Genomic DNA, 25,151 nt, shown 5'->3' with positions numbered 1-25,151 from the left:
GAGAAGGGCAGGGAGGAGAGAAGAGGAGGGAGAGAGGCGGCGAGGGAGGGGACAGGGAAAGTTTGCAGAGGAAGAGCCGCCCCTCTCCTCCGACCGCCCCGCCGGGACGCCGGCGGCGATTTTGAGTCCCTGGGAACATAAATTTCGTGTTTGCACAGGAGCAAAGCAAAGTGGGGATTTGGGTGCGCAGATGCACCCATCCCCCGGGGTGTCTTCATGCTCCCGCCATTGCCATCTCTCGGGGAGCAGAGAAAAAGAAAAAAGAAAAAGAAAAGAGAATCAGTTAAAAAGAGCCGAGCAACCCACACCACCACTTCTGCTTTGTGTAACAGGGTGTCCTCTCCCTCACGAAGCCGAAGCCGGAAGGTTGCACAAGGCACCGCATCCCTGCGAAGGAGACGGGTCAAATATCCTCCCCCCGCCATCACCTCCCTCCCATCTTTCTTAAGGATTGGGTTGCATGTAAGAGACGTAACTAACTTGGGCAGGAAGGTACTCTCCTGCCTTTCAGATCAGTCACACAGACCTAGGCAGAAGCAAAATCAAACTTCATGGTTTCGTTTCCTGGTGTTTTAAAGAAACCCTTTTACAACAAGACACACCTTTAAAAGGAAATTTAAAGTTCACTCTGCTTCTTACAGGCACGTCATATTACGTTCTACCATGAATAAAATCCTCTCTGTTATGCAGCCACAATGACAAAGACAGAAAAGACTGCACCATATATTTTTAATGCATCCGGAGTTGCGTTATCTAGTTATCCAATGTGAAAGTTGCATTCAGGCTGCATTTTAACAGCTGCCACTCTCCAGGTCGGAATCAAAACTTATCAATTCTGAAATCTGTCCATGCGAAATTCAGTTTCTGGTTTCTGTTTCCAGCCAGGCAAGCAAGTGCCTTCGTCTCAATGCCCAGCCCGCGCAGCTCCCCAGGCGCAGGGGTTTTGTGATCTTCCCAGCAGTCACTCTCCCCATTTGTCCAAGCGATTGATCCAGTACAGGAGCCTCGTATGTCAGCCATTAGCCAGGTCAAAAGGTCTTTTCTGTTCAGCTTCCCTCTTTCCTCTGCTGACAGACCAGTCTGCTCCTTCCCCAGCCGCAGAGCTCTCCCACCCGGCGGGACTGTGCTGTGAGGGAGAGGCAGGGGATTCCCGCAGGGCACGGCAGCGAGCTCCATGCTTACAGCCCTTCTCACGGGGCCCAGAGGCTCCGTGGTCACACAGGCAGGAACGTTGTACCCACGCTTAGAGAGCTTTTTGCAGCTGCACACAGCAGTCCTGAGTTATTCACAAAATCTGACAATGTGCTATTTTTATTATTTACCCTTTGTAGCTTGCATCATTACAAATGTGATTGTACACCAAGGGCCTTTTTACCCACCAGGGATTTCACTACCTGGGTGAGTGGGGGCTGGTGACATTTTTCTGGACCTATTTATGCCTTAATCAGAAGTGTATACTCATCACTGCTATTTACTGAAATGTTTGCCACTTTTCTTTTCTTTTCTTTTCCTTTCCATTTTATTTTATTTTATTGAAGAGGTGTGATCAAGTTCGTTATTGAAATACTCAGTCACTGCTCCAAACCTCACCAAAGTTTATGGCAGGTCAGCAAGCTGTGGGTCAGATCCTGACTTTTTTTAAAACAATTTTTTCTTCCAAACATTTTGAGCTACAGAGCAATTGTAACTTTGCTGTGCTGTACAGAATGTATGCTTCAAAATTCCCACATTAAGGACACAGTGTCTGCAATCCTTTGGTGTGATCAAAAAGAAGAACATGAAGAAATCGAAAGACAAACTAGAAAGGATACCATAGCAAGAGGTCAAAGGCATCTAAAGATTCCTTTTGAGAAGCCAAGTGACACCTAAAGGGGTGAAGGAAAAAGAAGACATAAAGTAGGTCAATGGTGAATGTAAAAGAGATATGAAGAGGCTCCTGTTGTAATACTGAAGTGCTTTGGTAAATCAGAGTAATGTGAACAGTCAGTCAGAAAGAATAATATACTGGAAATCACAATGTTTTTATCTGCCTGTAATTTATTATATAAATCGAGGTATATAAATGAAAATATTACAAAATCATGTACATCTTGTTTTCACAGCCCTTTAAATATCTTTTGGATTAGATGTAACAGCTGCGGTTAATAGCTCTGGAAACTGAAGCTCTATTTCCATAGAACAGCAGTAAAGTATACATCCTTCCCAGCTGGAGAGATTAATTCAGTTGCCTGCTCATTCATTTTGAACTGGTGAGATTGCCAAAGAAATTTCCCCTTGTGGTGATGATTATGAAAAGTTAGTATTTGCTGGTTAAACAAAATTATAATTTGGGTCACAAAGGCTGTCCCATGGCGGCTGGGGCCTGAAGCAAAACCACAAAATTCGGGCATCAGGAAAGAATGGAGAAGCACCAACTCGGGCAGCAAATAGCTGGAAGATACATCTTTTAAAGTATGTGCCTGCCACCCGTGATCCGCAGCACAAACGCCAAGTGCCATCTACTGAATTGAGGCAGCTGCCGCACAGGCCGTTCTAAGGCTCGAAGAGAGAAATGTTTCCTTGACAGGCTTTGGGCCACCTCTCTGCCCGGGAAGCCTCCGCAAGGTACAAGCCGGCTGGAAGGAGCTGCAGAGCGATGTTATATCCTGTCCTTCTTGCGAGGGCGAGGGAAGCTGAGCCTGCGCTCGGAAGCAGGCGGGAAGGGCAAACCCAGCAGGCGGCCGAGGAGCGGAGCGCCAGCAGATCCAAGGCTCAGACCCGGCCACATCCAGCAGACACCGCCAGGCCGCACTGGGGCGAGGCTGACGGGGAGTCCGAGGGAGGAGCCGGCGGGGCCCGGGGCGGGGTGTCGGCCGAGGCATCAATCAACCAATTTCCTCATTATCTTAAAATCCTTAAAAGCCAGGGGGCAGTTAGTGGTCAAGCAGCCAGATGGAGCGGCAGCGATGCGGATGTGCCCCCGGGTGGCGGGAGGTGCAATGGGGCAGCGATGCCGGCTGAGTGCTGCCGAGAGCTGGGCCGGAGCCCGGCGCCCGCCTGCTGGCGGCGGGCTCGGCGGGGCGGGGACAGCCCGAGCCCGCCCCGCTCGTGCCCCTGTTCTTCTCCTTTTCGCGGTCCAGCTCGGCCCGGCCCGGCCGAGCGGTGCCGCCAGCCCCGGCCCGCGGAGCCGCGTCCGGGCCCGCCGCCGCCGCCGCCATGTCGGGCGCGGCCGGCCGCGCTGCCCTGGCGCTGCTGCTGCTGCTGCCGGGGCCGCCCGGGCTGCTGCTGCTGCAGGCCCGCCGCCGCTACCTGCCCACCTGGGGCTCGCTGGACGCCCGGCCGCTGCCCGCCTGGTTTGACGAGGCCAAGTTCGGCGTCTTCATCCACTGGGGCGTGTTCTCGGTGCCCAGCTTCGGCAGCGAGTGGTTCTGGTGGGTGAGCTGCAGCCGGAGCGTTCTGGTCGCACAGGAACAGCTGCGGCGGGCGGGCCGTGCCGGCGGCCCGAGGGCTCCGCTTGGAAAGCAGCTCTCGGGGCGGGCGGGGATGGCGTGGTGTCCCCCCGAACAGCGCTGGTTTGGGGTGGAGCCCCTCTGCAGGCTGGCCATGGAGCTCAGGTGTGTGGGAAGAGCTCTGTGTCCACCCGAACCCGCGGACTCCATGGCGCCGTTTGCAGAGGAAGCGCAGTTTAAAGTACTTCTGGTGTGTCTGAGCACCTGTCTGCCCGGCCCCAAAACTCCTGAGTGACTAATTTACGCCGAGAGCTGGCAGAGCTGAGAGAAGTGCTTTGGAGCACAACAGTGTTGGTGAGAGAGGTAGCTGGTGGAGTGGCCAAAAGACACGCCCCCAGGACCACCGTGAAGAGATGGATGCAGGGCTTCTTTTTGGGAACAGCCGTTTGGCATCTCCCAGCCTCTGGAGCTGCCTTGTACAGCTGCTGGAGCACTGTGGGGAGTGCAGGAGCTCGTCACTACACTTAGTTGGCAAGCAGCCTTGCTCTTTACTTGTGCACGTTTTGTGCTGCTGTTAGTTTTCATCTTTTTTTTTTTTTTTTTTAACATTATTACTATTGTTCAAGAGTGCTTTGCACTTAAGAGAACCTAAAGCTCGCATCCTTCACATAATTTTAGTTTAGAGGCTCAATGAAATCTTTGTTCTGTGAGTGTTCATTGGTTCAGGCCCTTTGGCTGTAAGCGTGTTTTTGCTGTCAGCTTCCTGTGCTCTACCAAGTGCTTCCTGTGAGATTTCAAGTGAGACACGTTATTATTTACAGTAAAGGGGTAGCTTTGTGGCGTAAGGATTTTTGCTGCTTGGTTTCATTCATAGAACGGTAACTGAAGTGTGTGGTGTTCTTGCAGGGGCAGGTTTTGGTTAGAGGACATGCCTTCTAGCAGGGGGCCTTTACTTGCCAGCCTCAGGTGTGCAGAGTCTGCAGTGACCTGGTCACAGCTCTCTCTGGGCCCTGGGGCTGTGGACATTGGGTCACTCAGCTGCAGTTGGGTATAGAGGACTCAAGACTGTCAGGGAGGTAAAGCTGCTGGTCCCCATGTTTGTGGGTCGCAGGGATTGCAATGTGGGGGGCAGAGCAGAGATGCTGAGGTGTGAGACTTGAAGAGGTGAGTCATGCAACTCCAGGGAAAAAGTATTTCTCATGCCACCTGAGCTGCTTACACAGACTATCTATGGTCTCTAGTACAGTTTTGAGATTTGGGTATTGACCAAGACTGCCACTTCTCCATTCCCAAAGCGTAGCTGCTTTTTTCATTGCTTCAAATGAAATCCTGAGACCTTTCCAAAGTGGAGTGCTTCAAAGATGTAGAACATAAGACAGAGAAAAGGAAATCTTTGATAATCAATACTCTTCTGGAGCAATTTTGTCTTACTGCCAGTGTCATATACCTCCAATGTCCCTACCTCTCTGTGTCACATAGGAGCTGATGATTTGAATTATCTTTTCTTTGTCTGAAAGTACATCAGCAGACTTGTTTTGTTCTGTGCTTTGTAGGTGGTACTGGCAGAAGGAAAAGAGAGAGCCCTATGTGAAATTTATGGACACAAATTACCCACCTGGCTTCAGCTATGAAGATTTTGCTCCTCTGTTTACAGCAGAATTCTTTGATGCCAACCAGTGGGCAGATATTCTGAAGGCTTCAGGTGCAAAATATGTTGTCTTAACTTCAAAACATCATGAAGGTAAGTGGAAGTTTTGTGAATGTTAGTAATTGTTGTATTTCTGTCAACAGATGAAAAAAGCAGGTGACTTTCATGCCTTCTAAGAGTCATAGAGAAAGCCAGGCAAGCTTACCTGGCCCACCACAGCCAAAGAGAAAACAAAAACCACCCAAGAAATGTGTGCAGGTGTTTTCCTGACTCTTACACAAAAGCTGTGGCCATGGGGTTTGCATAGAGGAGCAATAGATTGTGCCACTGTTCTCTTGCCATAGGTAAGACAGCCTGAAGTGGTGGTGGCGGCAGCTGAGCTTCCTGCAGTGGCCATAGTTTATTTTTTATTTCTGTGCAGTTTATTGCTGAAGGAACCATAAAAGTGAATTCTGCACTGTTTAACATTTGGAGAGCTGCTGTGTGCAGGCAGTTAACCAAATCCCTTGGTTTCTCCAGGGAGTTTAGGAGCATGTTCTAGGAGTCAGCTTCAGATTTAGGAAGGTATAACTCTTTCTGATGTAGTACACAGAAGCCAAAACCTTGAATCAGACCTGTAGCTTTACAGGCACAATTGGTTTTTTTTAGCACTGTAATTGTAAGATGCTTTGCAGGACAAAAGTAAGGAAAAAGCTTCTGGAAGGAAATACAGTAGCAAAGAAAGTATAAAATATTAAGATATACTACAATACATCTAATGAATGTTGTTAGTCTTTGTGAGATGTGGGTTCAAGGCTGGCAGCTTGTGATGTTTCAATTTTAGTCTCAGCTCTGACACACAAATCTTGATGTTGATGATGCTTGTGGTGAAATTCCCAGTGACTTCAAAAGAACCAGGATTCATTTAGCCTTTGTCCAATAGCCTTGTGCATGAATTTTTAGGTTGTTCAGTCAGTACATTAGCATGTATCCGGTTCATAAAAATAGCACAAGATTTATTAGGCAGTGAGTATAAAGGGGTTAGAAGGTGACAGTGGAGCTCTTCTGGCAGTGGTTTGAGTCCGCAGTGCAGTAGTATTTGTAAGTGCTTGTGCTGGACTGGTGGGTGTCTGAGAGGTCACATCCCTCCTGATATTTAATCCTGATGTTTTAAAAGCTGTTTCAGGAGGTTTTGCCCTCTCCTTATACATGTACAAAGTAGTTGGTTGAGCTGTTATAAATATCAAGGCAAACAAAAGCGAACATTTGCATGAGATGGAAACAGAAGAGAGGAGAACAGTCTTTGAATGCAAATGATAGCTTGGGCTTTCTGCAGCTGTGAAAGGATTCTATCTTTCAGTTGCTGATTGTGTATTTACAGTTCACATTTGATGTAGATGCCTCAAAATCTGCTGTATTTTTGGTTAATTTCAGAGTCACAGAGTTAGAGAATGCCTTGTGTTGGAAGGGGCCTGAAAAGTAATCTAGTTAATTTAATTGGGACATATGAATAGACTGAATAATTAAAGAGAAGGAATAATTATCCTAAGCAGTACAGAACTGGAAAATATAAATGTGTATGTATAAAAAAATACATGGTGATCTGATGTTAAAACTACTATCATTGTGCATTTAACAGGTTATAGGCACACTTTATACCATGACAACAATGTAATTGCATATATAATTTATAGGATTTTATTTTTTGCAACACTTCCAACCACTTTCCAGAAAGAACTGTAACTTCCTCTCTTCTCCTTCTTATCCTCTGATTTTTCTCTTTTTAGGCTTTACTTTGTGGGGGTCCAAATACTCTTGGAACTGGAATGCTGTTGATGTGGGACCAAAACGAGATCTTGTTGCTGAACTAGCAACATCTGTTAGGAACAGGACTGACTTGCATTTTGGGTTATACCATTCCCTGTTTGAATGGTTCAATCCCCTCTTCCTTGAGGATGCCACTAATGCCTTTAAAACAAGGAAGTTTCCAACCAGCAAATCATTACCAGAGCTCTATGAAATTGTGACCAAGTACCAGCCAGAAATAATTTGGTCTGATGGGGATGGAAATGCTCCAGATACTTACTGGAACAGCACTGGTTTCCTGGCTTGGCTGTATAATGACAGGTACATAATGATGCTGGTTTACCTCCTTATCTGAAATTCTGCTCTGTGTCTAATTTGTTTCATTTTCTGTTTGTTTTGTGGAACCTGCTACTTCTGCTTAAGAGGACTTAACAAAATATTAATTCTCCTGAAGCACAGAATCCAGATCTTTCCTAGAACTATCAAAGCTGGCTTTAGAAAAAGACCGTTTTGTATTTTTTAAACACATTTGCACGTTAATAATTTAAAATGGTATAGGCTATTCTGCCTAATCATAGTCTTCCCTAAGTATTTGCTGTTGCACAGAAACACAGGATAGCAGGACAATTTGAGAATATGGATATGTTGTTGTCATTGCAGACTGAACATCTGGCAGTGGCTATGAAGTGCGGAGTGATTTTTGGCCGAGCTCCTGTAAAAGTCTGGAGCTTATTTCCCTAAGAAATTCTGATCTGGACCTTTTATTAGCCAAGCATGAGAGTAGAATTCCTGACATTGTACTTAATCTTATTGTAATAAATTAATAGTACAGAAGTCATGCAAAATGTTAGTTCCTGGGAATGGTAAGTGTGGGAAGGGATTATGCTGGCTGTGACTGCATTCTATAGAGTAAACTGAATAAAACTCCTGTGTTCCCAGCCCAGTCCGGGACACCGTAGTGACCAATGACCGCTGGGGAGCCGGCAGCATCTGCGCCCACGGCGGCTTCTACACGTGCAGTGACCGCTACAACCCCGGGCACCTCCTGCCGCACAAGTGGGAGAACTGCATGACCATTGACCGCCGCTCCTGGGGCTACCGCAGGGATGCGCTGCTCCGCGACTACCTCGCCATCGAAGACCTGGTGAAGGTACCGTGGCCACAGGGGCTGCTGCCGCTCCCCGTTCTCTCCCCTGATTGTTATACTCTTCTGTTTAACAGTTGGATTATGTATCTGTTTTTATGAATAAGATCGTTTTAATTCAATAGTGAACCCGTGAAATAATAAATAATTTTGTTAATTTCCAGCTTAACGCTGGCAATTCCTAATCTTTCTCTTAGTCGTTTCTATAGAGTGAATTTCTAGTCAGTTTCTTAGAAGTCATTTTCCGTGTGAGTAACTGACCAAGGACTGATCTGGCAAGTCTTGTCATTACCTTTTGGACTAAGTTTCTCTGGTAACTGCATGTGCAAGCTGATGAGAAGCAAACAATTCCTGTTTAGGAACTCCTGCTGGATGGCTACCTCTTTTCCCCTTTACAGATGGAAACAGTTTATGACTCAGCAGTAGTTTTACTTTGTAGTGAGAAACTTTCCTTACAGACATACAGGTAAATGCTACCAGAAGCAGACAGCTGGTGTTGTTAGAACATTGATTCCATTGCTAGTCTGAGGTATTAAAAAAGATTTGAAGCTTAGGAAACCTGAATGAAAGGAAGACTGATCACTCTTTCAGAATAATGCTTTTAATTGCAAAATTCACTTAGTGAGGGAAAGATTGATTGTTATTGTTGCTTATTCCAAATCTGTTTCTAGTGCTGTCCTTGCAAAAGACAATTTCAAATTGAAGTAACCTCTTTTCAGAGCCAGAAGGTTTGAATTAATTCAAATTCAGCTGATCTCTACCTGTCTGTTTCTCAGAGTTATGCATCTCAGTCCATGATCTCTGGAGGGCAGTGTGGATGTGAACACAAATTTTATAGGCTTTATAGGAGGCTTCCTTGTGTTTTACAGATGTTTCTGTAAAATAGGAAAAGCATCAAACAGGAGGAATTTCCTTTTCTAAGATTCAGTAAAGATGAAGTAGCAACTATTTGCCTTATTCTACCCTGGTGCAAAGAAATAATCTGTCCTACTGGTAAAACCCTCATGACATTCTTGCAGAAGTTGAAATGATAAAGAGTTGGAGGATCTGATTCTAATGTAGATTCAGGCAGACATATTGGTGAAAGAAGGTATTTGAGGATGGTTTTATATGTAAAAATTGACAGCAGATCTTTGTTTTATGGGAGCTTAAATTTTGTATTAACTTTTGGGAGGAACCCCAAAGTCTCAGCCTGTAGCAGTAGCATAACTCATTTGGTTCATCATTCTGAAGCAGTACAGCAGACTTTAGTATTTCAAATATGTGATTTCATGACTCATAACTGTATGCTCTGTGTGTTTAAAACCACTTCAGCAACTTGCAGAAACGGTGTCTTGTGGAGGAAATCTCCTGATGAACATTGGGCCCACCCACGATGGGCGCATCGCGGTGGTGTTCGAGGAGCGCCTGAGGCAGGTGGGCGCCTGGCTGAAGGTCAATGGAGAGGCCATCTATGGAACAAAGCCATGGAGAGCCCAGAATGACACGGTCACACCTGCACTCTGGTAAGTCTACTGAACCAAAATGCAGGCTCTGGAAAGCAGCACCAATGGTATGTGAAGCTTTGAAATCCCTAATGACTTCATGCTACAGAAATCCTCATCTTAGTTTGTTATGTGGTGAAGGAATTAATGCCTTTGTTAGTGTAAGTAACTGTATCTAAAATGTGTATAAAACTGTAGGTAGAGACCAGTTTTGGGATGATGCTGAGGCCAAAAGGAAAGCTGCAAGCATTTTTCTGGTGATATTTTGCTTTTTGGTGTAGGCTAATCTGTTAGGTAATACTCTTTGCTTCTAGTGGGCAACAGAAATGAAAAAGAAAATCTGGAAATACAAGATTGCTATGAAGTGTTTATCTGAACAAAGGAATACTCAACGTCACCTGATGTTTAGAAAGAAAGTGGGCAGATAACAGCAATTATTTGGTTGCTAAATACAGCCAGTCTCTGGCCTTCCTTCTGTCCTTGTTACTTGTAGCTTCTCTAACACATTCCTGTTCCATCAGGGTTTTGGTCTTGACCTGCTTGTCTCAGTGGATGTTTTTACTCCCATTCCCAGTAAGGCCATCTGGCTTTAGCCTGGCAAGGCTGAACTGTAGACCGTTTGGTAAAATCCCTTTCAAGAGCAATAAAAAAGTGTAACAAGATGAAGGAAGGAGGGAGAAATGTTTCAGGTATATGCCACAAGATTTCCAATGGCATAGTGATAAAAATAGTATTTTTTAAAACTAGCTATGCAAGGTGGAAACTCTGTCACTCATACTATTTTTAAATTCTTTTAGTCTGCATGTTAGTGTATAGATGGAAATTACCATGTTTTTCTGAAAATAACCTACACTTACCTGTTAATGATTCCTTGTCCTGCAAGTATTTCCTTTCTATAGGGCTGACTTGTTACATTGTGCTAAAGTTACTACAGATGTTTACCTCTAAATTTAGTTAATAGTTTTCATTACCTCTAGTTTGTTGAAACAAATTTTCAAGGCACAGTACATTATTAAAAGGCATAATTCATCTGACAAGATGGTTATGTGTGTGAAAATGTAATTAATCCTGATTTTTCTAACCTATTTTTCCAGTCTTGAAAGCACTCTTATGTATCACTTCTAAAAATTTACAAGGAAAAGCTAACATGCCTTTTTGGTCTCCATTTCCAACCAGGTACACTTTCAGCCCTAAAGAAGGAAAAGTCAACGCTATCTTCCTCAACTGGCCAGTCTCTGGGATTCTGGAACTTGGTGAGCCACAGGCTAAGCTTGGAGAAACACAGGTAAAAGATAGTGAACACACACCCACCCTTCCCCTCCTTCTAGGACGTGTCATGTTCCATCTTGTTTTAAGTTTCTGGCATCTTTGGGAATGATAGCTCTTAGGACAGAGTACTCTGGAAGAAACCCAGCAAAATGTTTGTTTTCTTTCTGGGACCCCCTGGTCATAGTGCTCCCAGTGGGATGTTTCTTCTCCAACAAAGTTAGGCTGAGATGTTGCTGGGATATGTTTTAGCTTGCAAACTGAGAATCATAAAGAGGCCAAGGAGCAGGGGGAAAAAACTGTGCCACCCCTCCTGTTTCCTGTGTAGACTCCTAACTCAGCATGACTTTTCTTTAGAAATAGCTGTCCTCATGACTTTGATACTGGAATTGCTGTAGTGGTGCAGTTGTTTGAAGTCAAAGCCTTGCAGGAGGGGAAGGTACACAGAGGTTTTTGTTGCCCAGAGAGGCTGAAGAGCAATCAGTGTGACCCTAGATGTGCATGTTAAACCAAGTGGAGGTCAGAAGTTGGGGACAATGATGCCACACCTATGCTGGCAAGTAACAAATAACCTGACAGAAGCAGAAGTCAGTGTCAACTCTGTGCATTTAAGGGAAGATTCACTTTGGCTTAGCCCTGCTCTGGTCTCATGCACTGCATGTTCATCAGCTGCTGAAATGCATTAGGAGTGTTTCTGGACTGCCCCTTCTGGTCTAGTTCCATATGAAAGTAGTCTGACTGGTGCTAAGACAGCTCCATAATAGGGGAGAAAGTCAGTCATTTCAGCAATGATGAAGATGCCTCTGGAATTTTGGGGGCACAGCTAGACTCTTTGTGCATCAGAATAGTACTGCTCCTCAGCAGCAGAGACTGGTCTGCAGCTGCTCCAGCAGGTCACCAGCTGGTGTAAGTGACAACATCAACCTGTTTGTGGTTTTTAGTTCTTCAGATCAGCTTTCTCTGAGATACCTGGCTGCACTCTGTAAGAAACAGTCATGCTCATTCAAAACTACAAGCTTCACCAAGGGAAGCAGACAGTTTGGAAACAGGGGATGCAAAGCACTGTACTGTGACTCCTAGATCCCTGCTTAGACCTAAATCCCACCCCAAATGCTTCCAAAAGGTGTTTATGTACCTTCTACAGCCCTAAGTACTTCTCAAGACCCAACATGAGTAGCTTTTTTACTTGCATACCTACTTGAAAATGTTTTCCCATTACCTTTAATAATTATCACTCATTTGGCTGGTAAGTGGCATTTAAGGATACTTGGTGAGTAAGGTAGCTATGGATTAGTATTTATTTTGTCAATATTGCACTTGTGTGTAGTTTGAAAAGGTGCTGTTGTAACTATAGTGTGTGTTTCTACTTTAGGTGAAGCTGGCTGGGTACAAGGAACTGCTGAAGTGGGTTGCCCTGGGAGAGAAGGGAATGGTTATTGCTCTACCTCAACTGACTCCTCAGCAATTGCCATGTCAGTGGGGCTGGACTTTACAACTGACTGATGTAAACTGAGGAATACTCTGCTGGAGCCCTGGCTAGCAAGGAATGCTGATGTTTTGCTCTTTCTTATTGTTTTAAACTTACTTGTTTGACTGAAAATGACCAATAAATTCACTTTTTCTATGAGAGGTGGGCTGTTATAAAAGGATGGAATGGAACAAACCTCACAAAGTCTAGCACTTGGTAAGTGATCCTCTGCACAGTTTGTTTCTTTGAACTTGTGTGAAACATTGAGCAGCTACCTTGACCCCTACGCTTGGTTTAGTCAGTTTCTGGCCAAATTATGTAAAGAGTGAGGTGGGGGAAAAACAGGCACTAGAATTTTAGAGACAAAAGAATAAAGCTCAAGGTTGTGTTCAAATGCATATAAGTCAGTTACACCCTCTTTAATGCAAGAAATTTACCTTCCACAAAACTGCACTGTAAAAACTGTCAGTTTTAGAGAGAAGAATATACTTTTTCCAGGTGTGCTTAACTAGTGGCAGCTGGCAGTTTCAGCTGAGTACGGTAATGCCTGCAAGAACAGGCCTGTAGGAGTTAGGAATTCATCACAAATGCATACAGGCAATGCATATGTACATCATAATTTCTCTTCATGGAAGTAATTCAGTTTACATTTACATTCCTATTCTTGAGTAACTCCATCCATTACTGGGACACAGGTAAACTGGGAGAGGGTTGGGTTTTTATATTTTTTCTATAATTTTACATGGGTAAAACTCACCACTTGTTTATAGCCTTTGTTTATGCACAGTTACCAGGGTGCCTTCTGTGGACTATTGAACAAAACACATACTTCAGTGACTAACTATTGAAAAAAGAGGAATAATCAGGAGTTGCTAGGATTCTTCAGCTTTGGCAAAGAGACAACATTTTAAGCAGAGAGTAGACTGCAGCCAACTTGAAAAATTTCCAAACTCATCATGTGTCATAACTTGTAGGGATAGACACACGAGGTGGAACTTGCAAAGAAGGGGAGATATAGGACAACAAAAAGCACGAATTATTTCTGTTTTAGTGTGGAGACTGAAGGTTTATTTTTCCTGAGTAGTGTTGGTTAATGCAAAATTAGCACTGTATAAGTTAAATCTGTTCTTTCAACTCCATCAGGATTTTGAGTGATTGGCCAGGGTCAGGCTATTCTCTTCCCTGCTTGTAATGTTAATACACACACAAATGGTACATTAAATTATTTTATTACAATACAGACAATTGGGCTCAAAATTAATACAAATTAAGATAAAATATTTACAAGGTAATGTGTACAGTGTAGCTGCTTGAACAGCATAAACAAGAGAATGTCTAAAAAACCACATTCCTTTAGCATTAAGTAACAGAGAGCAGACCCCAGCTTGTTCAAGGGGAACATGCATCCATTGGCAAAGGCTTTCTGAAGAATGAGAGACTTTGGAACAAGATTTTCAAAGTTAAGGGGAAAAAGATTTACTTTATAGAAATAAAAATCTGGGGGAAGAAGAAGAAGAAAAAAGCATTACTTCATTCTGCTGCTCTGTGCTATTCTTAGATCACTATCATTAGTCTTCCCAACAGAAGAACTTTTGGTCTTCTTCCCAAAAGAAGAACTTACACACCCCAGGCAAAAAAAAAAAGGGGGGGGGTTTTGGTAATGTGCTGTAATACTGCCACCAGATGCCTTTTAGATGCAATAAAAACAACCCAAGGAATTATAGGAGAGTTTAACCACTTTTTTAACAGAAAAGTCTTCACTTAGAATGTTTCTTTCAGCAAGAATATTTTTAATGGGTGAAACATAATTCAGTTAGAAGAAAATATGGGCTCACTCCCACTTTCCTCAGAGTGCTCTTTCTGCTGCTCTGCCACTCCTACACCATTATAAAATTAACCCAAGTCTCATCAGTAGTCACCAGGGATTTGTTATAAATACACCATCCATTTGTAAAAATGTGCAGGTCATTTCTCTAGTTGCTGAGGGGTACTAAAAGCTTCATAAACATTAGCAGCAAAATCTTTCACTTGTTCCATCATCAGCAGGTCCTGGAAGAAATGTATAAAATAAACTTCCTTAATCAAACACATTCCCCAATACAGCCTCTGCTGTAGTATGGAATTCCTAAGAAAAGCACCTGGCACAGGCACAACTCAAACTTCTTGCTTTAGAAAGGTTTAGGAGCAGACCTGCAAGTAGAACCAAGGCAAGACAAGAAGTTTGTGCTTCTCCATGGTTCAGCAGAAGAAAGAGGATCTGGAAAAACTGTATTTTTGGAAGATACAAATTGATAAAAAGTTTGCTATGGCAATTATTTTCAAAATATTATTTAAACCACTGAAATTAAACAATTATATTATTAGAAATATACAACATTAATTTCAAGATTTTACTTGGGATATTGTAAATAAGGCAGATTCTTACCTGAACAAAGTGACTGGGTGTTTCACTGCATACTGAATGGATCTGTCCATTTATTATTGGAATTATCTTGGCTAAAGGAAGACTGACACTGGAAAGACTAGGAAAGAACAAAAAATATTGATCTGTTCTGACACAGATGAAGTCACTAAACTGTGATTATAGAATTCTAAGTAATTACCACTTAAAAAGTAAGAATTTAAAGACTGCAAACTAAAATGTATGGATGGTTTTTTCTCCATATCAGGGCTTTCCTTTAAGACAGAGAAGTACCAATTCAATTTCAGTTCATGTTCCTACTGCACAGTTTCACACTTGTTCCTCATGCAAGAGAATTATGATTTGGTCAGAGTCTTTACATGTGTATATAAGTAGACAGGTCATAGAAGTGCCTGTCTACAGCTTCATGCTATTTCAAACTAAACAAGGCTTAGGCAGATAGCCAAACTACAGACTTTGGAGTACTTTAAGTGATGCAAATAGTACATATTTAAATTAAAACATAACTCTCTGAAAACCAATAGTTACTAAAATATACATAAACCCAGTTATCATTCCAGGTTTTAATTTTATTATTTGAGAAATAATACTTCATGGATTTGAACCCGGCTATTGGATTTGTAATGCTCTCACACTGCTTAAAACCAAAGTTAACTTCAAAATAAAAGCTATTTTTAAACATTCTTCTAGGAGGATGTAGAAAATCCTGAATATTACTGCATTTTATCTGCATACCAGTGAAACCTAAAGCTCCAAGGGCTGCTTTGGCTCCCTGTCACTGGAGGACCAGGGCAATGCCCACCCCCCTTCCTTGAGAGGCACAGTAACTGATGGAGGCTGGGGCTCATGGGCTGCAGGGGAGGGCTCACCTTCTCCCAGCCTCACTGAGCACCTCTGCCAGGAGTCACCAGCAGAGGGTAAACCCTCCCCAGCCCAAAAGGCACTCTGCCTGCACCCAGGCGAGTGGAAGGTACAGGTCATCTGATCTCTGCTTCTGGGTCTGCAAGTCACGGTGGAAAAGAACCTCACCTAATTCTAGTGTTTTTATGGTTGGGAGGACACATGAATCCTCCTTGCTGCCTACTTGGCCAAAGTGAGGAAGACGCAGTGATCCTTGAAGAGCAAGAAGCAGAATAATATTACCAGCACAAGAACTCCAAGAAGGCAGGAAAATCAAGAGCCTTTTTGGAATTCACTATGAACCCAAAGCATTACTGACATGAGAACCACAACAAAAGAAAACATTTACCTATTTACAGAGCTGTTTTGAGAAAGGTCCTTTTCAGTAGGTCTAAAAAATTCTGCCATATTGTCCAGCAGTCGACTGAACCCCCTATTTAAACACGTGCTCAAAACTGTACTGAAGTCTGGACTGGAAAGAAAGAATAGAAAAAAAAAAAGTTTTTATTCCTGGGTTTAATTTTTTTCAAACTAAAAAGCCCTGCAAATATTCAGTGCTACAGGTGTGCCTCCCCTCATGGGGGATGGGCGAGCCAGACAAATGCCACTAGCATTGCCACCTCATGGAACACCAGCTCCCTCAACAACCTGAACTCTACCCTAAGATTACTAAAACCCAGATAAACCTGAAGCATTCCTCACTTCTCTTTCTTAATAAGTAATAACATTGAAGGGACTTTAAGTGCCCCACACTCCTAGCAGCTAAACTCTAAGAATAGTTTGACATTTGTCTCAATTCCCTCATATCCTATGTTTATTATAGCAGCCTCATTTTAACCAGCTTTCTGGTTAAAGGACACATACAACCACCCTCACAACCATGCATTAAAAATAAATTTCAATAAGCCAAAACTGGTGTTCACCTTATCAAAGCAAGTAAATCCAATAAAATGATTCTCAATTTACCCTGCTTTAGCAGAAGTACTCCTCTGTTCCTACATAACTACAGAATGGGTGAGGAAGAGATAATAGGTCTGATTGCCAAGGACATCCTGGGTATTTCGTTAAGGCAGCATTATTTCTTTAAAAGCTTCAGGGCTTACAAATTTTGAAAATCCCAGCCTACACTTGATAAATATAAAAATTTAATGCAGAATGGTCACATTTCTCAAATGAAAAGTTGTCAGCTTTTTATATGAAAGTAATTGTCCTACATAAACAATAGTTTTGAGGAGGAGTTTAATGTGAATACAGGATATTTCTCTATACCTTTCTAGCATATCTCTAGTTTCATTCAATAATTTAATTGTAGCAATGTCTCTTTCTGTGAGTCCACAGGCCTAGAAAAACCAAAGACACACACTATTAGTAAGTGCCATCAGCAACCATAAGAGTAAGAGCAGAAATAAAAAAGCTGAGTATCATGGAATTAAGTCAAGATGTACAAGTCTAATATAACAGAAAATATTGTTGTAAAACAGATTCTTTATAATTTGTGTTTTAAATGGTCACTGTAGGATTTTTAACTAAACACAATACTAGCAGGAAATACCAGACTATTTGAGGAAGTCATTTTTCCAAGTCTGACCTTCAGTACTGAAATCAACCCAGCGTATCAGATAAAGCAATAAGCATGAAGCCACATGCTGAAGCCCGGGTTTCCTCATTACACCAGTGTAACACCAAGTGAAGAATGAGTTTTCTCCAGCCTGTGGTGTGGATGGAGACAAACATCTTCACAAAAATTGAGAAATTAATGTTGCAACATTATTTGCAACATTATTGTATCTAATTGTATAAATTGTATCTAATTTCTCTTGACTCCTGTTCATTTTTCAGCCCAAAGCATCAAAGGACTTCAGCACACCATTCTCTTGTGCATGAGCCAAGATGCTCCAGCATTCCATGAACATTGCCAGTACACAAGTGCAGACAACACAATTTATTGTAGGGCTGAGTTAAGCTGTGTTGTGTCACAGCTTCTTTCACAGACTAAAGGCAGTAACTGAGCTGCATTTCTGAGCACAAAGCTGACATTCTGAGGGTGATACTATCAAATCTGAAGAAAATACAACTGTGAAGGGATTGAAGGGATAAGGACACTTGTTTTATGATTGAAGAGGCTTCACCACTTATTAAAGACACAGATACCACGGTACACTAGAGGCCTGTTATGCACCCTTCCTTCTCCAAACCCCACCTCCCCCAAAAAAAGCAGAGTGAAAAAAGGTAGGTGAAAGGAACTGAATCAAGTACCTGGCTAGCCAAGGGGTTTTCTTCATCTGGCATCAGATAGTGACATAGTGGAGAGTAAGATGCAATCTGATCTGAATCTTTATGTTCCACTACTTCCCTGATATCTTTAAGTTTCTGTTCCAGCTCCAGAAGAGACAGGGTCTGCTTAAGGGAAATACTAGAAAGGAAAAAGACTACAGTGTTGTTTGCAAAATGAGTAATGCTGCTTTCTCTTTCTACCAATAACATATTTACAAGTAACAAGACTCCAATCAGCTATGTGGGTTTGCACTGGCAGACACAGCCTGCTATAATAAAACCATCATTTTGAAAAAGTCAATATGCCTGCTTTTTCCCCCCCCAATTCTTATAAAACTCTTTATTTTGGGAACAGCCATCCCAATAAAACTTAAAAGCTAACCACAGAGAAATACAGGCTCTTACCTTCCAAAAACTTTATGCACAGCTTGTTTAACAATAGTTATTAACTCAGTCAGTCCTAAAAGGAAGAAAGTAAAAATTATTCTAATGAATTGTACAAGTCCCAAAACCAGTAGAATTTTATAAGTGTAATTAGCTCATAATAACGACCATACCATCTCCTAAAAGGTGCTGAATGCTTGATAAATATTGCTGCTGGACTTCAGGGGGAGCTAGTGGTGTCTGTGGGGGGAAAAAACCCAACAGTTCTGTAACATGTCAACAGTAGAGAACAATGCAAAAATAATTTCAAAAATCATTTCCTTAATCTCTGTAATACTCTTCAGTGAACAGATTACCACACTCTTTTCAACTTTGTACTAGCTCTTCCTGTCCAACAACCCCTGGATCTGTCATAAGTCTTCTTCAAACCTATACAGATCTCTCTTACGTCTTCAGTGGCACAGAAAAATCTTTCACTTTTCATTCACTTAAAGGAAAATCTCTTAAAAACATGCACTGCAGGTGAAACTAGACCCCCCCACCACCCCAGAAATTAAATCTAGTGGAGTAAGTTATTTATGCTGAAACCTAATAAAAGCTCATCTGACAGAAATGAAGCTTTCAGAAACCAAGACAGGATTCCAGTTTGTCCCAAGGGAATGCCTCACAGTTGGCCCTGTCAACCCACTTCTCTATTGCAAAACTAACAGAAAGGAAACATGTTTCTAGTTCAAACTCATCTTGCCCTTCTAAAACAGCTTTCTTGGGTTTTACAAAATGAATTACTACCTCAGTCAACTCTGGCCTTCCTATTGAAAGCTTTTCTCCATCCTGCCTTGACATGCTGTTCTTTGACTCTCAGCAGGAGCTATCACAGGGGGGCAGATGAGAACCAATCAGCTTGTATCCATTTTTTTCAGATGAGCCATCCAGCAATTTGCTGGTCTCACTCTCTACAAAGGGTACTTGCTTACTGTGAGAGTGATCTCTTTTTATTGAGCAGTGATACTCAACAAAAAACAGCTCTTCTACCTTCCTTGTCCCCACCAATAGACATTTAGGTAGATGGCTTTTTGGAGTTAAACCAAATAGTCAAAATTTCAAAGACAACATTTTTCTTCTTTAATCTCAGAAAAATTTAACTGGAGGAATTAATGTATGTAGTAGGAAGACCTAATAATATATATACCTTTGCTTACATATCTTGAATCATTCACATGATATTACCATTTCACAAAAAATCAAAGCAAAGAAATAATTTCATGTTGGTGTTTAGATAGAAAGCAGCCTCCTTTAAGCAAGACAAATGCAGCCAAAAGGCATTCTCCAATATTGCTGGTATTCAGGTAAGCAACAGTATCACCACATAGTCCAAATTAAGATGCCAATAAAGGACATCAATGCATCGTGCTATGTATCAATATATAATGCTTTCACGTACCCCACTCTGTCAAGGACCCTTGGTTTCATTCCAATAATCCTAAGCCATGCCCTTTTCATCTCACCAAACCATCCTTTCCCTTCCGAGGAAGTCCAAGCCCTACCTTTGGCACAAAGCAAGACCCTTACCGTGCCGTTCTTGCTGAGCGCGGCGTTGTCCAGGTAGATGTAACCACCGATGATGTTCAGCTGCACGCGCAGGAGAACCACCAGCATACAGGTGCTGTACACAGCGACAATGCTGCGTGTGAAACCTTGGGAACACAAAACACAGTGACTGCAACATCAGGGGAATAAGGAGGAGTCAAGGGGGGGGGGGGGGAAGTGCTCTCCAAGACTCAGAAGTGCTGATTACTTTTAAATAAATATGCAGTCACATTTCTCTTGCTGGTTGTCATAACATGTTTTCACAACACATACCCAAGATGGTCATGTGCTGGATCTACATCTAAAGTGTCCCATGTAAAGTCCTATATTAATAACATTTTACACATTACACAAGTTATTTCGAGAAAACAAAAATCATACAAATTGTTCCAGAAGGAAAATGTTTAGTGTCATATCATCTTTCTTCATCATGCCAGGAAATACAGTCTACGTTAGCTCTCATCATCCAATTCAGACACAACTGCAGCTCGTTAAAAATGCTACCTAAGACAGAAGCAGCTAAGATCTAAAGAAGGAAAATTAAAATGAGCATCAGCTACCAGCCAGTAGGCAACAAGGCAACAACGGTGTGTAGAAGAAGCATCATTAACAGACACAGAAGGGAAAAAAGGAGTCAGATCAAAAGTAGGATCTGTAAAGGTGTTATGAAAGGGAGGAAAAACCAAAAGGAAGCAAAGACATAATGGTAGAATTTCACTGTGTAATTATCTGAGTTTACTTTTTTCTTCCCTTCCACTACTTCCATCAAAAAATAATTTTTTGTCTTCCAGCCAAAATAATAAAATGATCCAAAGGCTTCATGACCACTGCTACAGTAATCCTTTCCAACAGGCTCAAAAAGAGGGAACTGCTGGCCATGTAAGGGGCTGACCTACATTTCTGATTGAATTTCCATTACATCCAGCATAGAATTTCTGAAACTAGTTTCATTTTATTGCGATGGCACAGAAAGGTCTCACAAAATTTTATTGAGTGGAGTAGCAGGAAGGCAAATAAAATTCTTCAGCTTGGTCTCCGAGCTTCCAACTTCCCATGGGGCTAAGAGAAGTTCCTTTATGAAAAGTTTTGGGGGTGCAGGGGCAGGGAGGAGGTTTGCCATGTGTGTTACCCTGTCTTCATATCTACTGAAGCAACCCAGTGTAAAGTTCATTTTAAATGGCGTGAAAGACATTTTAAATCTACACTAATTATGCAGATGTAATCTTTCATTTCCACTTACTTATAATCTTTAAATCCTCCCATATTTCTAACTTGTTTGCTGGCCTGTGGGAAAAAATAAATGGCAATATTAAGAATTAAGTTTTAAATGGAAATTAACAAGTACTTTAAATGACATAGCAGTGCTCTAAGGCAAATTTATTTAGCTACCATAATTATTCAAATCATACCCAGGTCTATATCTCATTCAAAAAAGGCCTTGTTCAAGAAAGCAGTATATAAACAACACACTAAAAAGGCATAGAAAAGATATTCAAACTTTAATGTATAAATGTAGCATTTAGTGATGTCAATTACACACTTACATGATCAGTTTTGAGTTACTACAGTATGCAGTCAGAAAAAGCCTCTGATGGTATAAAGCGGTCGTTTCTGGGGCCTTGACTCTCTATATATTTAATGTCGACTCAGTTCAGCAGGACCTCTTGTGTGTAATAATTGCAGGATGGGATTTTCATTGTCCTACTTTCTTGTAGGATTTACCATTGCCTGATGTGTTTAAAGTTCATATTTTATCATCAAAACCCAAAGAGATCACAACCATCTGTGGAAAGGAAGTCTTGCACCATCCATACCAATATATGTTGACCCTTTTTCTTTTGTTGAGGTGTGTTCACTCTTTTGACCTGACCAATTCCTGGAAGTTTATATTCTGCAGTCAACAAAGCAAGACTGTACATAGCATAGATACACCTGACCTGCCTGAAGTACATTGCATATTTATAACTACTATCCAGAGGTAATCTTAGCAATACAGGAGCAGCAGCAAGACTATGAGCAAGCTAACCATCCAAAATTTTCAGCAGCCATTCTCTCCTGTTAAGCAGTGTCAGTAAAGAATGGCTACTGTATGTCTACTTTGGAAGACAGATATTGTAAACGTCACTTAGGGAAACATTTGGCAAATTCTTAGGATCAGAATTAACACTTACATATTTAGAGCCAGGCACAACATGTGCACTTTGGCATTAATTTGAACATCGCACCACTTACATAAACAAGAATTTTTATTTTCACCACTATTGAATAATGCTAAAAAACTGATACAATAAACTATTAAGTCTACAACTCTGAAAACTAATGAGATAGATTAACAATAGCTGAAAGAGATACATGGAACCGTGGCAAACATATAACCAATTCACACACCTTTTGCAAGCTACTGTATGCAAGTTTTTAAAGCTTTGCTAAAACAAAACAAAGGAAGGACTTTGTAAAAAAACTACTGTAGTAAATCTACATAAAACATATAACGGGACTCAAAGTTATAGTTATTACTTATCAGGGGAAAGTTCTTCATGCAGAATTAAGAGAGAGAGAAGCCAATACATCATTGGCCAACTACACTTGCACCTACTACAGCAAAACATTTTCTAGAGCTCATTCCTACAGAGCTTCTCCTTACAGTGCAAGGCAGCAGCCAGATTACATTAAAGTCAGCAAGTATTAAGCCTAACAGTGGAAATTAATTTTTCAGTCTTCATCTCCTGCAACTAACTGAGACTCAGCTGCTACTCAGAACTCAGCTTTTACTTCACATTTATTTATTTGGAAGGCTGTTCTCGCTTTGGAAGCAAAGGGCAATGCAAACAGAAAGCAGAGGCTTGGAATAAAGCTAAGTGCTGAAGAGGTGGGAGATGTGCAACATCTGCAAGGCTGCAGAAGCAGGGACTTCACCTTATCCAATCACTAGGCTTTGAAAAGAGGAGGACAGATTGAGCAAGAACATCTGTGGTCTTGGGTGCTGTTCTCTTTTCAAAAATTTCTCTGGAGGTCTGAAGACTTCAGACTCCTTACACCCCCAGTGTACTACTGGCCACCCCAAATTTAAGGAAGTGAGTGGATTTTAAGTTAAAGGAGATTACCCAAGGCACAATATGATCTGTAACATATGATAACATAGATCCATAACATGTTAAGCCACAACACAGATTATGCGAGAAAAAGAATACATCTTCAGGGACATAAAGTAAGGTAAATCTCCACATCTGCTCTTTCGTATATTCAACAACAACTCAGAGGTCTGAAGCCGTTTGATTGATCTTCTCAAATGGAAGTGGAAAGCAAAGAAATCTATATGTCCATGCATAGCAGAGGTTCTTCAAAGAACCACTTCAAAGTGGAGCGAGCTTTGATGGCTGATTCCATTATCTGTGCCTTCACAACCCCTTCCCTACATTTCAGTTCAAAACTTTCAAGCATCCAGTTAAAACTTCCTCAGTGTAAGAAAAATAAGAAGAATTAAGACACAAATTCCACCGTAAGATAAACCCTAAATGGCTATCTATGCTTACAGAATGTTGCATGTAGCAAGCACTAAAAAAAATTTGTTTTCATAAGTGTATACCAATAACAACAAAAAAGCCTCATCTCCATTTTCACTAGGATTGTTGGAACTCAGAGGTGCATCAAGGTACCCCTACAGTGTATCAACTGGTCAAACAATTTAGGGACAGCAGGTGTACCTTGATAAAAGAATGCTTGCTACAGAGAACAGACTAAGGTATTATACGTCTTCACCACTGAACAAAGGATCACATACTCTTGCAGACTATCTTCTGCACAGCTCAGATGACATACCTGGTGATTCACAAGCTCCTTTATTCATTCAGTTTAATTTTTTCATTGTATAAGACTTCTATTATGATAAATGAATTTATTCCATTAAAATTAACCTTTCTCAATTTCTTATTGTTTGGGGTAAATAATATTCAACAACAGTTGCAAATACTCAGAGAGTTTATTATAAAAACATCATTCAGGCTGCAATTCCCCCTTTAAATCAGGCTGCTCTGTTGTGGAAGTTTTTGGACTGAAAAAAGCAGTGGACTGAATAGGTAACCTATTAAATGCTGGATAGCTGAACTTATAGCTGTATAAATAAACCAGTGGGAGGTAAACTAGAAAGACAGTCTAGAGTGAGTCAGAAATCCCATGTTAATTGCCTACATAGCATTTTTACTCTGTGCCATATGCCAAGCAATTTACGTTTGAGGTATGCTATTATGCACTTTATGCATTCAAAACCAGGCTATTTGTTCCTGCAGTTTTAAGGAATTCCAAGGTGTTTTCTGACAGGGAAGCATTTCTGTTAATGTATGACATGTCCCTATTCATTCTACTTCAAAAATAAAATTTTAAAAATTATTTTTCATCACTTACATGCATTTGCAATCTCATCTTGGATACTTTCCACTACTACTCATGTCTGAACTTGGTAAGATTACATAAACACTCTTACAAACACAACATCAATAACTCAGTCAAAATATTCTGTTCTGTTTAAGAGAGGACTAGATTCTCCAAGTACTTTTATCTACCCATCTTATAAACCATTTCAACAAAAAACATGGCTCTCACTGCAGCACTTTAAAGGAAGTATTATTTCCTGTAATTTTTGGAAAATGCCAGCCATGCCTACCAAAATACATCTAACATGACAAAATATTTACATAATGATTTCAAAATACCTTAAGACTAATGATTCAATGGGACTCTAAACCAAAATTCTGCATTCTCGCTACATTGTATAATTTGAAAAAAACCTGTCATCAAAACAAGTGGAGTTCAACACATTTAAGACAGTCTTACCTATTTTTAAGAAGAGATGTGAGACTCTCAGAGTTTAACTGATGCATTAAGGCATCCCTCAATGTTGGAAGCATTGACAATACTGTTATTAAAAGAAAAAAAAAAAAAACAAAAAACAAATCCTGTCAACATCAACAAAAAAACACCAAACCCCATTACAAACCCATCCTCAGCTCACATCCAATAGCTGCTATAGGATGTACACCCCATTGCTCAACAGGCAAAGTTGGGAATATAAGCTAAATAGGAAGCCCAGGGGGCACTCAGAAGGGCAGTAACCTGTGTGCCTCTCAGGAGCTGGGGCACAATGCTGCCCTTATGTGACCGTGTGGTTTTACTGACTCCAGCTGCAGATGTGTATTCACATCACATGCCTCCAACTCCCCAGAAGAAAACCTGGCAAAAACCTACACTGTTGCCTTTCTCTCAGTGAGAAGAAAAAGATCTGGGGTTTGTTTTTTCCAGCAAGAGAACTGGAGAAAGGTATGTTATAAATGAGAGAAAGCTAGTCGGGAAAAAATCCTTCACTCT

At 41.5% G+C, this 25,151-nt stretch overlaps 2 protein-coding genes across 2 annotated transcripts in view; one reads left to right on the top strand and one right to left on the bottom strand.

Moving 5' to 3' along the window:
- The first annotated feature begins 3,160 nt into the window (after nt 1-3,160).
- On the top strand, nt 3,161-12,382 carry FUCA2 (alpha-L-fucosidase 2). The gene is made up of 7 exons (XM_066179001.1): nt 3,161-3,410; nt 4,982-5,169; nt 6,843-7,182; nt 7,801-8,011; nt 9,320-9,510; nt 10,666-10,774; nt 12,128-12,382. The coding sequence occupies exons 1-7, from the start codon at nt 3,196-3,198 to the stop codon at nt 12,266-12,268; spliced, it is 1,395 nt and encodes a 464-aa protein (XP_066035098.1). The 5' UTR covers nt 3,161-3,195; the 3' UTR covers nt 12,269-12,382.
- A 1,054-nt stretch (nt 12,383-13,436) lies between these two features.
- The window catches only part of PEX3 (peroxisomal biogenesis factor 3), a 21,119-nt gene continuing 9,404 nt past the window's right edge, over nt 13,437-25,151 (bottom strand). The window contains exons 3-12 of the mRNA XM_066179003.1: nt 24,621-24,702; nt 21,031-21,074; nt 19,773-19,897; nt 18,377-18,443; nt 18,225-18,279; nt 17,802-17,958; nt 16,815-16,885; nt 15,895-16,017; nt 14,649-14,745; nt 13,437-14,272 (exon numbers count right to left, since the gene is read on the bottom strand). Coding sequence (XP_066035100.1) covers nt 14,189-14,272; nt 14,649-14,745; nt 15,895-16,017; nt 16,815-16,885; nt 17,802-17,958; nt 18,225-18,279; nt 18,377-18,443; nt 19,773-19,897; nt 21,031-21,074; nt 24,621-24,702 — 905 coding nt within the window. The 3' untranslated portion in view covers nt 13,437-14,188. The remainder of the gene's footprint in view (nt 14,273-14,648; nt 14,746-15,894; nt 16,018-16,814; nt 16,886-17,801; nt 17,959-18,224; nt 18,280-18,376; nt 18,444-19,772; nt 19,898-21,030; nt 21,075-24,620; nt 24,703-25,151) is intronic.

This window comes from Chamaea fasciata, unplaced genomic scaffold (genome assembly GCF_029207755.1).
Source record: "Chamaea fasciata isolate MVZ Bird 193981 ecotype frontalis unplaced genomic scaffold, bChaFas1.0.hap1 SCAF_3, whole genome shotgun sequence".
Lineage (NCBI taxonomy): Eukaryota > Metazoa > Chordata > Aves > Passeriformes > Sylviidae > Chamaea > Chamaea fasciata.
This window is presented reverse-complemented; position numbering and strand designations above follow the sequence as displayed.